General features: G+C 36.6%; 1 protein-coding gene across 1 annotated transcript; it reads right to left on the bottom strand.

The window, feature by feature from the left end:
* Positions 1-4,117: 4,117 nt before the first annotated feature.
* On the bottom strand, positions 4,118-7,985 carry LOC140139372 (uncharacterized). The gene is made up of 2 exons (XM_072161142.1): positions 7,560-7,985; positions 4,118-4,412 (listed from the first exon to the last, which is right to left on the bottom strand). Exons 1-2 carry the CDS (start codon positions 7,872-7,874, stop codon positions 4,152-4,154), a joined length of 576 nt encoding a protein of 191 aa, XP_072017243.1. The 5' UTR covers positions 7,875-7,985; the 3' UTR covers positions 4,118-4,151.
* Positions 7,986-16,285: the final 8,300 nt, after the last annotated feature.

Raw genomic sequence — 16,285 nt, 5'->3', positions numbered from 1 at the left:
AAATCTAAGAAGATGTGAAATCTGAAGTTGCAGATTGCTCTACTGGATGCCCTATTATTAATTTGTACACAGTCTAGCGACCTACACCAATTCCCCATTGTAAGTTTCTCGTGATATTTATGTGACCATCCACAATGAACCCAGTGTTAAATCGCCAGTGCTTATTCAGAGATTTTTGGCCACTAAGACTTACAGAAAGCAATAGAAAACTAACTGGGGTGTAACCCCCCCCCAGCTAGGTAACAAAGGAATTTCAAGAGCAAAATTGAATTCCCAAGCAATTATGACAGGTGTTGCATCTTTTTAAAGCTTGTTTCATGGACATTTCCATAGTAATCTAAGAAACTCAATATTCTAAGAAACTTTACATTGGGTTCGTCGTGGATGGTCACATATGATAGAGAGATTGCGATGTTCCATACGTCTTGCACGGACCGTGCGTCTATACAGCGTTCACACGTGCGTACAAACCGCTAGTCTCAGCTCCAAGCTGGAGTGTGCTCCTTCGTCACGTATTAGCACAAGCCGGCTGGGACCGAGACCAACATCTAATCTGGTCGAAGGAGGGCGACAAACAAGAAATATAGTGGTCTCCGACAGACCTTATGTCTTATTCAACACAGCATGCTTTTGATTATGACTACAAACCAGGGTTAACATGCCACTTAAGATTAATTGTATTTCAGTGCTTTCCTAATGGTTGCCTAAAAACAAATAATTCGGTAGATTACGGATCACTACATGCATCATCATGACATTATTTTCAAATGATACTTTTTGTGGGGTAAATTAGTCGCATTGCATCATGAACCGCGTGACACGATTTCAACGTCCTCCGTACGGTTGTCTGTATAAAAGATGCAGATCGCAATCTCTTTTCCATACGGGATGCTTTTTATTGTAAGGATTACTTGCAAACAAAATTGATCATAATAAACTGGGCTCAAAAAGAAACTTATAATTTTTCACAAGGTCATATCTTAAAACCCTGTCCATAAAAATGAACCAAAATTACACGCAGGAGTACTTCAATACTCTACTCTAAACACATGTCAGTAACCAAGCAGTTGTCCAACTGATACAACAGCAAAATGCACTGACAGCTTCCTGGACCACATTAACAGGCGAATAATTGACACCCAGCAAAATAATCTGTGAGAATGCGTACAAGATCCTTACACAGGTGATAATTTCCAAAGAGTAAGTTAAATAGTGTGGAACAGGGCTGCTTCTGCTTTTCACACACTTTCTTCAAGAAACAGGTCTTGTTCCACACTATTCCACTTACTCACAATGCCAATTATTGGGTTGTGAATATGGTCCAAGAAGCTGTTCCATGTCAATGCATGTTGCTGTTGTGTCAGTTGGACAACTGTTTTGTTACTGACAAGTATTTAGAGTAGAGTATTGAAGTAACCTTGTGTACAATTTTGGTTCCTTTTTATGAACAGGATTTTAAGATATGACCTTGCAAAAATTCTAAGTTTCTTTTTGAGCCCAGTTTAGTTAAAACTTTATTTCGTATGTTCAATATTCTTGATCAGTCAGAATTAATAGGTACATTTTCACGGGAAAATTTTCTGGACACGTGACACCCATGGGCGCAGACATATTAGCATTATGGAATGTGACCCCGAGCACAGCGGGTGTTCTTCCAATGTATTTGAATATGAAGAATTCCTCCTTTGAATCAAAACAAGTTACTTGTCGCAAGTTAATAATGTTATGGTAAGAGTTTCCGTAGATAAATATTTTTTCCGTAGATAGATATTTTGGAAATTACGTTTTGATGATATTGTGAAAAAATTAAGATAACATAATATTCAATAAATTTGCAATGCACAAATTTCTATCAAAATTGCGGTCAAAAATACTATTCCAATTCAAATTTACTAAGACTTGAATAGCGAGGTCACCGCCGGGGGTCAGAGATCAGGCTCGAGGTTACACTTACATTGATACACATTGGTCACATGTCCAGAAAATTTTCCCGTGAAAATTTACCTATTAATGTTGACTGTTGATTGTCTTTCTTTTGTAAAATTATGTGCGTTTTCTACGTTGTCCTCGCGTACATTTCGTACGTGCATAATCTTCTATACTGGCTAAATAATCGACCTCACTCCGTCACAGGAGAGTGATTTTGAATAGATAGACAGGCGTATCTATGAGCGTGTTTATAGTGGGAGCAGATGTGCGGTACATTGCGGTACAATTTCTACCCGGTTAGAGATTATCCGGATACTTGCCCACTATAAACACTAGCAGTATATGTATGTACGGTACATCGATATCCTTCTAAACCGAAGGATATTGTGGCGAGATATTCCACCTATAAACACACCAGTATAAATTGTGTGCGGTATTACCGGAAGTGGGAGCTTCTTCATGATGCGTAGGATGCGCGCAGGACATTCGGAACGATTCTCACCCCAAGAGTTATCAAAACAGAAGCTACATGTTCACCGCCATGATCATATTGTTGAATGGACTCTTTATAGCTCGCGCCACAATATTTACACATTCCCCGTGTGACCTCGGGTCATTGCAAATGTACGATAATGTTAGTTGGTATATAATTTGTGCGGTAACTGTGTCTCACTATAAACAGCAAGGGTATCGGTACTTATATACAAGGATTATCGTCTACGGTATACTCAATATGCGGTATATTCACTATAAACACGCTCAATGATAATGAAGACAGAGATAAATAGACTAGTTTGCGTCTGCGTTTAATTCCAACCCAATCCTATCCTAAAAATAGTTAATACTCTACTTAAACCTTAAAGGATGACTCCGGCAATCACAACATTATGCCTTATAATTATGACAGGAAATTAATTGAATACATGAATACAAAAGCCACCTAAGTCCATGCGAAGTTATTTTGAGAGAAAAACCCGTGTATCATTTTAATTCTTTCAGTTAGATTTACCTGGTCAATATGGTAAGTTTTACGTGCAAATGAGTGGATTAACCTGTATTAGGTATGACGATTAGCATTTCAGGGACTTCGTGGGGTTCATTTTAAATTTTGGACTTATTTTGAATCATATACAAAGACAACAATGTTAGAATGAGATTACCACTAGTAAGATAATACAAAATAAAGCACATAGGTATGTATAATGTTGATAAGCATTCTGCCATGTAATATACACCACACACTTTCCTTTATTAAACCCATTTTTTGTTCAAAAGTCATTCTCTAGCAATGAATATGTTACAAGTGGACTTTTATACATACTGGATTTCAATCAATGTGTTACAAGACTCAAATCATGGAATTGGGTGATTCTTTCATACATACTATTTTTCACATGCCCAATAGACACAGAGAATGAATTTGAGTTGTTCTTTCATGCATATGACAGGCATATGTATAGCAACAATTTCCCATGCTTAACTCAATTTGGCCAAAGTATGGACTTATGTGGCTTTTGTATTCATATATTCAATTATCAAGCACGAATCACATGGTTTTATTTGACACAAACTCATATTGACCATAAAAACGAATTAATACAGCCGTCTCTCAACACGCGATATTCAAAATTCCCGGGCGCCGAAATTATCGAGTGCAATGACGTCCCAGTAATACAATGAAGGCTGGCATCAATTGAGCACAAGTAACCATGACGTCATTGCACTAGACAATTTCGGCGCGTTAGTTTTGAATATCGCGTGTTGAGAGCCAGCTGTTTTTATTCGTTTTTATGGTCAATATGAGTTTGTTTTAAACAAAACCGTGTGATTCTTGCTTGATAATTATTTTTCTAAAATACAAGGCATAATTTTGTGATTGCCGGAGACATCTTTTAACCATATAATTCCAACTCTATCATATGAATTTGACTATAAAGAGGCCCTTTTCAAATATTCACCCGGTCATATCATTGACGTGATCTTTGAGAATTTCCAGATGAACATTTAAATTAAAATTGGTTCAACAACAGCTTGGGATGTGAACCCCTGCAAAACACATTGCACTTATGTACTTAATAACGTTTGGATATGTGCTATACTATAAGTCAAATGGTGGACAACGTTTTTATAACACTCTAAAGGTGGGAAATACATAATAAATAGGCCTATCTTATACTCATAACATACAATATTAACAAAAATGGATGAATTGGACAATAGTCTCATATACTGCAGTCAGGCACCCAGAGCATCCTGACCTCCTCTTGGTGCGTTGAATTTCCAGGGAAATCGCAAGCAGGAATTTGTCCAAATGCTCTACATTCGCCAGTGTAAACCAATTGTACGTTAACTTCAAATGTGCAGGTTCTTGGTGGACCACGTGTTGGGCGTCCGCGTCCATTTTGTCTTCGGTTTCGTCGTCCTCCCTTATGTCTTTCGTTCCTACTACCACCATGTAATGACATCTTTTCAACTTGATTTACCTGTAAGGATACATAAATAAAGAGGTATATAAACAATAACAAACGTCAATCACCAGAAGTTAGAAGACCAGAAGTATGTAAAAGAATCGGGTATATCCATATTTTTTAAGGAATCGAATACATAGAGCAAGGTTTAATGTAGTATTCAGACACAAGGCTATACTGTTATGAGTCTCAGCGCCATAGCACCTTTTACTCAAATTCACTTCAGAATGCACAACAAAACACACTGTTTGATTAAGTTAACAATATCTGGATCTTTAATCCAAATTAAAGTATGATTTAACAATAATTTTGGTGAGTGTGCATAAGTACATTCAATCAGTCAGAATCAATCAAATTCACTGTTTAGTAATGTTACTTAAGAGTCATATTATGTACACAAGTAGGGGGGTTGTGATTCAAAACAAAATAGAATTTTCCCTACAAAATCATATTGGCACATATTAATACAACAATTCACATAATATAGGCTAGTCAAATTAAAAATCCACCCAACACTAATTGCAACAGAATCCATTTCGCATGCGTCCATCTCCCAAAAGTTGACACAAAAACATACCAAAGTCCCCAAAAATGCAAGTAGTGGAACAGTGTCTTAATTTGCATAAATCCAAAATGGCCACTTATGCAAGGGGTGAAATTTCAAATTTGTTCAAATCTTGTTAAAAAACATACTAGTTTAGTTTCCTAGTTTAGTTTATCTTACCATTAAACCACTTCTACATAAGTTAAAAAAACCAAAATCATATGGTGGGAGACCAAACAGAGCAGGGCTCGAACATTATTGGCCACCCATACCAATGTATTGCTCTCGTCACAAGAATTCAGAAAAAGTATAGTTTGACATATCTCCGATGAACATTTCTTGAGTTATAGGGTAAAAAGGACTCCACTGGGAGACAAAAATGATAAATTCTCTGATTCTGATTAAAATAGTCTCATATTGTTCCGCTTGCAAAAGCATTTAATAAAAAAGAATAGTTGCCATATCTGTGGTTTGTTAATATATTATATTATATAGCATGGAATCGGGATAAACCAAGTGCACATGAGTCCTTGGGCCGCGCCGGGGCTTGAACCCGGGACCTCAGTGGTGCAAAGCGAGGGAACTACCGCTGCGCTAACTCGCCCTCTACCTTGGTAACATGTCAAAAGTGATCAGATTCCAGTAAGCCGTGTTGACCTTGACCTATTTTGTGATGTTACAAATGTAACAAAACATCAAAAGCAATGCAAATGTTATCATTTTAATTTATTTTTGCCAAAGGAATAATTTGAGACCAGTTAGATTAAAATTGGAGCATATTTCAACATGTTCAATTGTAAAATTTGACTTTTGACCTTTTTGCCTATAACTCAAGAAGTATATGTCGGAGACTGGTCAGGTTATACTTTTTCTGAATCCTTATGATGAGAGCAATACATTAATATGGTTGTTAACAAGATTTTACCAACTTTGAAATTTCACCCCTGCATAAGCTGCCATTATGCAAATTAGGCACTATATGTTCCACTACTTGGATTGGGGGGGGGGGGGCTTTTGATGTATTATGAAATATGCTATTCTGAAAATGAATGGTGCTTGTATGGTTCTGTTGCAATTAGTGGTGGGTTAACCCCTTATTTTTCTTAAATTGACTAGCCTATAATATACGATCTCCCCCGCTAGATGAGTAAATGGGAGCTAAACCAGGAGGAATTACTGAACAGGTAGATTCATTAAAAAGGTAAATTCTATTTATTTAAATCTGTTCCTTCTTACATTGCCTTTTTATCTTCTTCCTTTTATTTCTTCTATATATTTGGTTCACATTTTTTCTGTTAGCTTGTAATTTCCTGTTTCTAAATATTTATTATCTATTACACCTTTTCACTTCATAATTAATTTTCTCGGTCAAATGAAAACAATAGTTTTCATTTCTTCGGTAAATGTCAGAAGAAAACTATAATGCTTGGTACTGTATTTTTTAAACCCTGGTGTTAAACTTAGGTGTGAAATTTAGTCTTATAGTGTAAGATTTTCGATTTTCACAGGCTTCAACTTGCCCCGTGAGCTTTTTTTCGGGGGGGGTTAACGTTTTTGCTTTTCAAAGTAACATATTTCGCTAACGAAAGATATTTCCCAACTTTCTAAAGCACTTCATATCGTATGTCATAGTTTTGTCGGAATTTCGGTTTTGATTGCACCATTTTTCAATTCCGACTAAATGACATTACTGAAGGAAAAAAATGTAGCTTTATATTTGACCCAGAAAATTAATTTTCATAGCAAAAAGGTGTATCTCTGAATTGTGCTGATTTCAACATGTAAAGAGCTTTGTTGCAAAACCCCTTACATCCACTTTTGACTTTTTGAGAAAAACAGCTTTTTTTAATTGTGCAAGTATTACTTGTTCGATTTGATTCAGTTTGGGTTTGGATAGAGTGTTGATGAATAGAAACTAAAAGAATAGGTTTGGTACAATTTTCAAGTCTTCCTATTTATTTTATTATTTATTTTATATTGCGCCTTTTGTGGATGTAAGGGGTTTTGCAACAAAATAAATTTACCACTTTTCTAGAAACCACCTTTGCAATCAAATTTTAGCCCATTTGTTTACACTACTTTATGTAACTTGACAAATGCTTTCAAAATCAAAAAGAAAAATTGAAATATCTCATTTACTTTTTTAATTATAAATTTTTAATTAAATTCGGGAAAATTGCATTTTTTGAGTATTTCCAAAGCTACACCTTTTATTAATTAAATTGTTTTTTCAAACATAGTGACCCCAAAACAGTTCCCTATGGTTTTAATAGGTAAAGAACATTCCAGGCTACTATTATACATCAAAAATTAAAACAAAACAATTCTATATTAATTTTCAGATTTCCGGAAATTCCTCAGATTTTCCAAACGGGAAATATACGATATCTCCGGAAGGAAGGTGGTATGAAGGTCAAACAACCACCAAAATGTGTATTTTTACCTATAATATCATGCCAATAATGATCGATTTTTTGCGCGACTATGCATAACAATAGAAGCTGGTCAGTGGCGTACTGAGTGTGCAGACCATTCATACAAAAAAGTCCGCAAGTGATAATTTGGCCTAATGTTATTGTTTAAAATGGAGTAAATAATAGACACAAAGGTTTACATACCAGATTTGTGATCATTGTTTCAGCTGATTCTTGTCCTGTTTCTGAATAACGTCTCAGAAGAACTTCCAATGTTTTCATTTGAGTCTCTGAAAGTGGTCCTTCATCGGTAATGCCAACAAAGATTTCTTCATCATCCTTTTCTGCTGCTTCCGACGAATTGTTTTCAGCTTGTATCTGGTTTTTGTTGTATTTCAATTGCTCTGGTTCTTTTCCCTTTTCTAAGTTCCATCCTGATGTAAGTTGAAGACAGGCAAGGATACAGACCACAACAGCCACCCAGCCTTCTACGTGATGATCTTCTCGCATTATAGTCATTGGTCAATGTAAGAACCAATAGGATTTTCTTCTACTTGGTGAGCAGGTTTCTGCGTGGATTTGCGCTAACTGCCTTTCTGGATCGTCGATGTATGGTATGGTTGTGTTGTATTGATAATCTGTAATAGAAGTAAGTCATCAAGATAATTTACCAAAAAGCAAAAGAATAAGCCCCCAAAATATATAATAAACAGCTTATAAATATAGGATATTATCATACAGCACTATACAACTCAAAATTAAACAAGAATAATCACAATGTTTGCAGGGATATTAAAGCCATATTATAACATTTGCTGAGGAAGACGCTCTCAATATTTTTCAAAATTCTGTTTTTTCAACCTACTTATAATGTACTTTATTAAACAACCTGCTAAAATCAAGACTCAAAATGCTGTAGTTAAGTCACAATCCGACATTTTGAATAAAACGCAGGAACCGTCGTTTTATTATTACGATGGAAATATTAGTCGAACGCGTACTTGATGTTCATAACACAGTACGTACATGTACATGGCGACACACATAAAGGATCGTGTCGTGGCATAACCGAATGGAGTGACACGCATTGACGAAATCGGCGCTGGTTGTAAATTCCAATTTTCTTTGCTTTACCTCAGTTGTTCAGCTTAAAATTAAAAGGGGACATATCTGACAGTAAAAGCTACCATTTTATGTACTAATCTATTTTTATGGAAATGTTATAACATGGCTTTAAACAGCAATTAATCTAAAAATGAACTTTTTCAGAAAGAATCATGATTATTCTACTCAATCCTAGCTAGCCTGATCGCATCTTTGCTAAACCTCCTCGGAATAAGCACGTGGGTTTACTACACGCCACATTTAATGTAAAACCATTGAGCGTTTTGTGAAGTAGTAACCTATCCCAATACAGGTACAGGTTAGGATTTCGACGTTGTATCAACGTTGATACAACGTCGAAATCTAACCTAACCTGGCCTGATTTCAACCCGATTTCAACCCAACATAACTCTCTGGTAACTGGATCACGCACCATTTGGAATTGGTAATACATGCATAGACTTTGTGTTGCGATCATTTCGATCGTGGTGCAGAACTCAAAAGCGTGATCTAGTTGACATAGTGATAATCTGATTACACGTAACACTTCGCTGGCGAATTCGCTGTCGTAGTGCACGTTAGAGTATGACCGTTGCTAGGTCAACTGGATCACGCTTTCTTTGTTACGAACCACTGATCAAAATTCGGAATAGGAGTATGAGCCCAGGCTTGGTACAGTAACCAATGGTTACTATAAACATGCACTACAACAGCGAATGGTAAATAATAGTAACGTCAGTATCGTTTTTCTCACCGTCACTTGCAGATCATAAGCAGCATCCTCGCAGCTGTGCTCGCAGACTCTGTTGAATATAAGACGAATGGATGGATGTATTCTGTATCCTATGCCTTCATCAGAATTTGATCTTTAAATTTCGCTGATGTACTAAAATAATCTCAACGATGCTTTTGTTTAAATATACCAAGCAAGTCACATACCGTGATTTTTCAGCCCAACCCATTTCAGTGATATTTTTACTACGTAAAAACAAATGCCACTATACCCGGGCACTATACCTTGAATGGATATTGCTTTCAACCAATCACAAGTGAGCCAAAAGTTGGCGCGAGTGATAGACCATTCATAAGTTTCGGAAGATTTCATTTTGCTAAAGGAACAGATTTGGCAGACGATCACATGAGTAAGGTTAAGTTGATAGATGCTTATACAAATTGCCGGAAATAACATAGCGAGAACTAGTTTACTTTGTCTGGTTTAATTTGTCGAGGCCGTGTTGTGAACTATCGCCTTCGAAAGCTTCTTAATATAGATTATATCCGTTGTAAACAGTAGACTTTGTTCACATAATACAGGGTGTCCTAAAAAAAAAGAGACCCCTCATTGCGCCCTCTTTTTCTCCTATTTCTGAAAAGTTGATCAAATATATTTTGGTATGTAAAGAAACCTGTAATCGTTAGCTTTAATAAACCAAAACAATTATTTCAATTGGCTCACAACTTTTGAAGATATGCTCTTTTGAATAAAAGTACCCGTTTTTCTTCTCTGACCACGGATAGCAAACAGAGTGGTTGGGATGGCTCATGCTGTGGAGTGGCCTGCACGATCACCAGACCTCACACCACTTGTTTTCCTTTGTGGCAAAATCTAAGATCTTCGCAAACGTATTACTGAATGCATTCGCAAGTATCCGGCGCAAAAGTATGGTACACAACGCAATTGATGCAGGGCTGAAACCTATATTCGCCAAGGAGGCAACCAGGTAGAGGGCAGAGCAGCACAGTAAAGACACCAAAGACAAACCAAACAGCCTTTTAGGGAAAAAGAGAAATGACTTATGTTGCAAATAAAAAATGAAATCAAGAAACAACAAAGTAAGAAAGTAAGAAACATAATAAAACAAAAAGACATAAATAACCAAGAAAAAATAAGTAATTGCAAGTAAAGCAAAAGAAGTCCCATTCGGCATCCATTTTACCCACAAATTAATGACACTATTAACAAAATCCATTGCCCATAAACCCACCGGTAAAGCCCATTCCATAAATAAAGTTATTTTATAAAGTTATCATTGAGGAATGTTTGATATTCATGCATGGTATGTGTACTCCTTTTCAAACTTTGAAGTAGCCAAACCTTTTCCGTGGACAGAGTGAAAAACGGGTACATTTCTTTAAAAGAGCATATCTTCAAAAGTTGTGAACCGATTGATAAAATTGTTTTGGTTTGTTAAAGCTAACGACTCAAGGTTTTTTTACATACCAAAATATATTTGATTAAGTTTTCAGAAATAGGAGGCAAAGAGGGGCCTTTTTTTGGGACACCCTATAGAATATTTGTGGTTCTATCATGTTGCTAGGGAAACGCACTTTCCTACATACGACATTTACTGACGTGAATTGGCTTTTATAGTTTGAAGTTGGTCAATAAACTCACCCCATTTTTTAAAGAAATTATATTCAGACTTTAAAAGGGCATTTCGTGATCGACAGCATCATCCCCCCCCCCACTTTTCTCACACTTCACGTTGAGATTTTATATCACTGTAAACCTCTGGCTACATAATGTTTGTGTACAAAAATTTTCTTGCAGATTATTCAAGTTCGTTTTGCATATATCGTGAAATTTGAATTTCGTTATACCAGAACGAAATTACAACACATTGTCTAGAAGCATGGTAATACACATAATCATACGTAACTCGCAAACGCAAAATCGGAATCAACGGAAATTTTAGGAATAAGCTTTTTTCATGGATATCTACTGACAAATGTCATAAAAATAGGATGCTATGATTACGAAATATTCCTTTAATGTAACCGTAAAAAGTTATCAATGCATATTTGAGCCAAAAAAGACAAAAAGCCCATTGATTATCCTGAATGCAAGTTAAGTCAATCTGGTTTACCCGCAATGGTGCCGGGAAGTGTTGCAGAAAGGTAAGCGCACTCATTATTTATTCAAAATATCACATTTTAATGAATTCGGATGCGAAATCCGAAAAGGGATTGACAGGTCAAAATTCTCACACTAGAAATATTGTGAAATAAAATCAAATCAAATTAGGCTCCGGAAACAACGTCCAATTATTCCCATTGGTATTTGCTACACGTGTATATAATAAATTATGATTTGGGGCTAATTTGAGAAGAGTTATGTCCTCGAATTTCAAAATACACCGAGTGACGTTTTTGATCATAAACGTCGGCAATTCAAGACTCTGTAAAAACAAATCAAGAATTTTCTGGGATACTTGCAACTAAAGTTTTTGAAAGTTATGATCTAAGCTACCAGATGCATCATTAATTTCCTGACTATGATATTTAGTTGTGGGAAAAGATTACTTTAATATTTGTGCGGGATTATTTCCCGCCAAAAATTTCAACCAAAAAGAGCATGTAGCCTTAAAAGTGACAAATTGGCCTATACGTCGTACATAACAGGGCGCAAAAAAATTCCAACAAGCGCAACAAAGAGACAACACAGTTTCTTCAATGAAGCTTTATTTAAGGCAGCTGTGTACTCTAGACATTGTTTCTTTCGCGAAATTGAGTTTTTTTATATGTTTGTACTTATGTTTTTTATAAATACAAGGAATGAAAATCCAGATTTATAAGCTCCAACTGCAATATTTTAAGGATTTTATTTCACTATTCCACTCGTGTTTGAAATTTAAAAGGAAAGAAAATCCTTGTTGTACCAGCAGGGTACACGCGCGCAACAGCGCATCGCGTTGCGTATCGCGCAATTTGGTAACGCACAGATACGCTACGCATACGCGACGCTTATCTGCATGCGTGGCGCATCTTATGGAAACACCACGGAAGCACTGATTTCACAAAAACCTAGCGGTCAAATGGCTCCGTTTTAGCTGATAAAATGTGATTTTTTTCAAGTTCTTTCCCTGATTTAAACATCAAGATATGAATAGATTTCGCCCAAACTTCTTAAGGGGCTGTGGATGTACCCGATGTTCACGTAATGTAAGGTAGAAAAACGAGAACTGCCGCATTCTCCTGTAAGCTTCGATCAAAGTGCAAAATGTGACCACTTTAAACTTCAACGGCCTTTATTTCAAATGCATCATTTTGGGCAAATAGGCGGTTGTGAATTTTTAAAAGTTCATTTTGATGCCTTATATGGTCAATATCTCCAAAAATAAGGCCAATATCAAAAAACTAAAAAAAAACGTTTTTGGAATGGTGCCTCAAGATTAAGAAAAGAGCAAAACAACAATTTTTGGAAAGAGTGTTTTTTTGTTATGATGTACCGAACAAAAATTGCCAAAAATTCACTTTTTTGTGATTTTCTTCATAATTGTTGTTTTTACACCAAAACTGTACTTATATTGAGATTCATTGATGTCTTGCCTTTATAAAAATGTATACTTTTACATGTCTTGCGTGAATAATTACAAAGTTATGGCACTTTTACTACATACGTATCTGAGAGTACACAAAGCAGTTTTTATTTCAGTTTTTACTTCTCTGTACTTTTCATAACTCTAATTTTATTTGTCAGATCATTTGTTTCAGTTTTCTTTTGTTCCTTTTGTTTTAAATTAAAGGCACGCTTAAATTAGCCATCCACCACTCTCAAAGCAGATGTCTAGTCCGTCCGTGGAGTTTTAATAGGCCAGTTTGTCACTTTTAAAACTGGACCTTCGTCTAATCAGATGTTTATGATGGATTATTCCCACTTGGTCCAATCCCATTTGGTCCAATCCCACTTGGTCCAATCCCATTTGGTCCAATCCCATTTGGTCCATTCCCACTTGGTCCAGTTCCCACTTGGTCCAATCCCATTTGGTCCAATCCCACTTCATGTCCCACTAGGTCCATGTCCCACTTAGGCCATGTCCCACTAGGGCCATGTCCCACTTGGGCCATGTCCCACTTAGGCCATGTCCCACTTAGGCCATATCCCATTTGGACCAGTAGATAGGCCTAGATGTACATAAAAAGATGAAAAGGTTTAGAAGAACAGAAATGAAAAAAATGAGATGATGAGGAAGAGGCCCTATGTCACATGATCGATAACGCAAAATAACGAAACATTTTAATAAAACCTAAGAAAAGACAAGAATATTGTAAATAAAACACAAAAATGCACAACATTCTCCAAGCCCCAAAGTAATATGCTATTTACGAACTTAAAAATCAAAACGAGAAAGATTTTAAAAATTTTTTCGCAAAGGAAGATTTTCCGGAAAAACGCATGAGATGCGCGAGTGAATTTCCACGTCAAATCACCTGGCAGGCAGGCTGGAAGTTATGTGCTGTGTACCTGATACATACACATATTGACGGACCGACCACACGCACTTGAGGAACCCGTCGCCCCCCCACCCCCCATCATTTGGGCAATTTTCAATTTTTGCTCTTTGAAGAGGCCCTATGTCACATGATCTATAACGCAAAATAACGAAACATTTTAATAAAACCTAAGAAAAGACAAGAATATTGTAAATAAAACACAAAAATGCACAACATTCTCTAAAATAACGGAAAATATCAGTAGATATTCTAAGGTAACACTGAATTTCAGAAGATATTCTAAAATAATTTGCTTTTTAAGGATACTTTGCGTTATCGATCAAGTGACATAGGGCCTTAGAAGGAGGAGAATGAAGAGAAGGAAGCAGTAGGACAAAGGAAGGAGATGGAGACTGAAGGAGAAGAAGGGACTGTTTGTCAACATAATGCCGGAGACTAAGAACGGAAATGACCCATAAATGATGATCTATGGCTTGTATAATAATTATGTGCATAATCATGCGAAAGTGACATTTTATCATAGGCCTATGTAATTTGCATAGCTCGCATTATTTTATCTAGACCATTTAAGGTTTGCAAATTGTGCGAACGCACATCGTCACACACCAATGTTGCAAGAAAAATGAGAGTATCTTCTATCATGCACGATAAGGTGACGAAAAAAAGATACCCTGTTCTACGGGCGGACGAACCTTTCAAGTAGGGTCGGTCGGTCGGCCTTTTTGTACCCCCAAAATCACCAAAAGAATTTGTAAATAATTTGCAATTTGAGAAAATTCAAAGACAAAATCTTGTTCCTGAAATTTCCGAAACTTGGGTCGGCATTCATTTGTACAGGAAATTTTTTCCCCAATTTGTTCAAACTCTGGGTCGGTTGGGCCTGTAGAACAGGGTTTTCTTTTTTCGTTGCCTAAAAACAACAACAGAATTGCTCCTTTCAGACTCGAATCAAAATGGGTACCATTAGACTCCGAAACCGGGCTCCGAAAACCAAAAATGACCACAACCGAATCTTGGCAATTTGAATCTTGCAACAAAAGAAAGTAATGCTCTTTACAATAAACTCTATAACATCCATGATTTAGTCATCAAAAAAAAAAAAAAAAAAAAAAAAACTTGAGGCATTTGCATCATGTCAAACAGATATACAGAAAAGTTGAACCACATCACTACAAAAAAAATACAATACGATTAAATGCATGATAAAGTACATAACACACTCGTAGATATGTACAACTATACATGTATCAATGAAGATATGGCCTATGCGACTTTTTGACCCATTTAACTCTGATATTAGAACTGATATTAGAACAAACTACACATTTTTTTACCAGAAGTCCATAAAACACCTCCATTATATACTAATTATTAGTCATAATGGACCTACATCCACATGTTATATGACTATTCCTTTAAACTTCAAAACAATCTATAGGCCTATGTGAATGATACTTCTGACATTATAAACAAACTATAGAGGCTAACAAACAACCTTAATATCTCACTAGAAATAATAGTTGTCACAGCTATATACTGAAATATTATTCAATCTGAAGCAATAGGTATAGCATGCAAAGCCTATGAAAACTCCAGGTTAATAACATTTGTTAACAAACCACCAACTGAACAATTTAGAAATCTTGTTCTTGAATACAAAACCTTTTTTTTAAAAAAATTGGGATGGTCATGGGATCCACTCTCAGTGCAACTTTATCCAATCTTACATTATATACCAACTTAAACATTCTCAACTACAGGAGATATTATACTAAAGAACAGAAGAAGAACTAAAGACAGACATTGACTATGTTTCCGTTCACAAACACTTGTTAGGGGACCTATAATATTTTAAGGGGCCCCTTTTGGCCATGAAAAATGTATGTCAACCCCATAGAAAATATAGTGTAAACTCATGTTCTGCGAGAAAATATTTTGGTGATTTTTTTAATGAGCCTCTACAGATAGATCAGAATAAAATATGTTGGACCCACTTTTGCATCACCCCCCCGTTACAACTATACGCCCTACTATGAAAACTAAAACATATGAAAACTAAGACATGGCCCAAGTGGGAGATGGCCCTAGTGGGACATGGCCTAAGTGGGACATGGCCCAAGTGGGACATGGCCCAAGTGGGACATGGCCCTAGTGGGACATGGCCCTAGTGGGACATGGCCTAAGTGGGACATGGCCCTAGTGGGACATGGCCCAAGTGGGACATGGCCCTAGTGGGACATGGCCCATGGCCCTAGTGGGACATGGACCTAATGGGACATGGCCTAAGTGGGACATGGCCTAAGTGGGACATGGCCCTAGTGGGAATGACCTAAATGGGACATGGCTAAGTGGGACATGGACTAAGTGGGACATGGCCCAAGTGGGACATGGACTAAGTGAGATTGGACTAACTGGGTCTGGACAAAGTGGGATTTGGACCAAATGGGATTGGACTAAGTGGGATTGGACCAAATGGGATTGGACCAAGTGGGAATTGCCCCTTATGATAACTTTGCTTCTTGAGTCACATTGGATTCAATGGGGTGTCAAAATGTGCCGGATTAGATAGTGCATCTATTAAAAAAAGAAAT

Source organism: Amphiura filiformis, chromosome 18 (genome assembly GCF_039555335.1).
Source record: "Amphiura filiformis chromosome 18, Afil_fr2py, whole genome shotgun sequence".
Classification (NCBI taxonomy): Eukaryota; Metazoa; Echinodermata; class Ophiuroidea; order Amphilepidida; family Amphiuridae; genus Amphiura; species Amphiura filiformis.
This window is presented reverse-complemented; position numbering and strand designations above follow the sequence as displayed.

Bases quoted from the DNA above. Each gene is read 5' to 3' on its own strand.
- LOC140139372 (XM_072161142.1), bottom strand. From the start codon at position 7,874: ATGACTATAATGCGAGAAGATCATCACGTAGAAGGCTGGGTGGCTGTT. The intron at 4,413-7,559 runs GTATGTAAACCT...GTATCCTTACAG, and splicing joins AAACAATGATCACAAATCTG to GTAAATCAAGTTGAAAAGAT.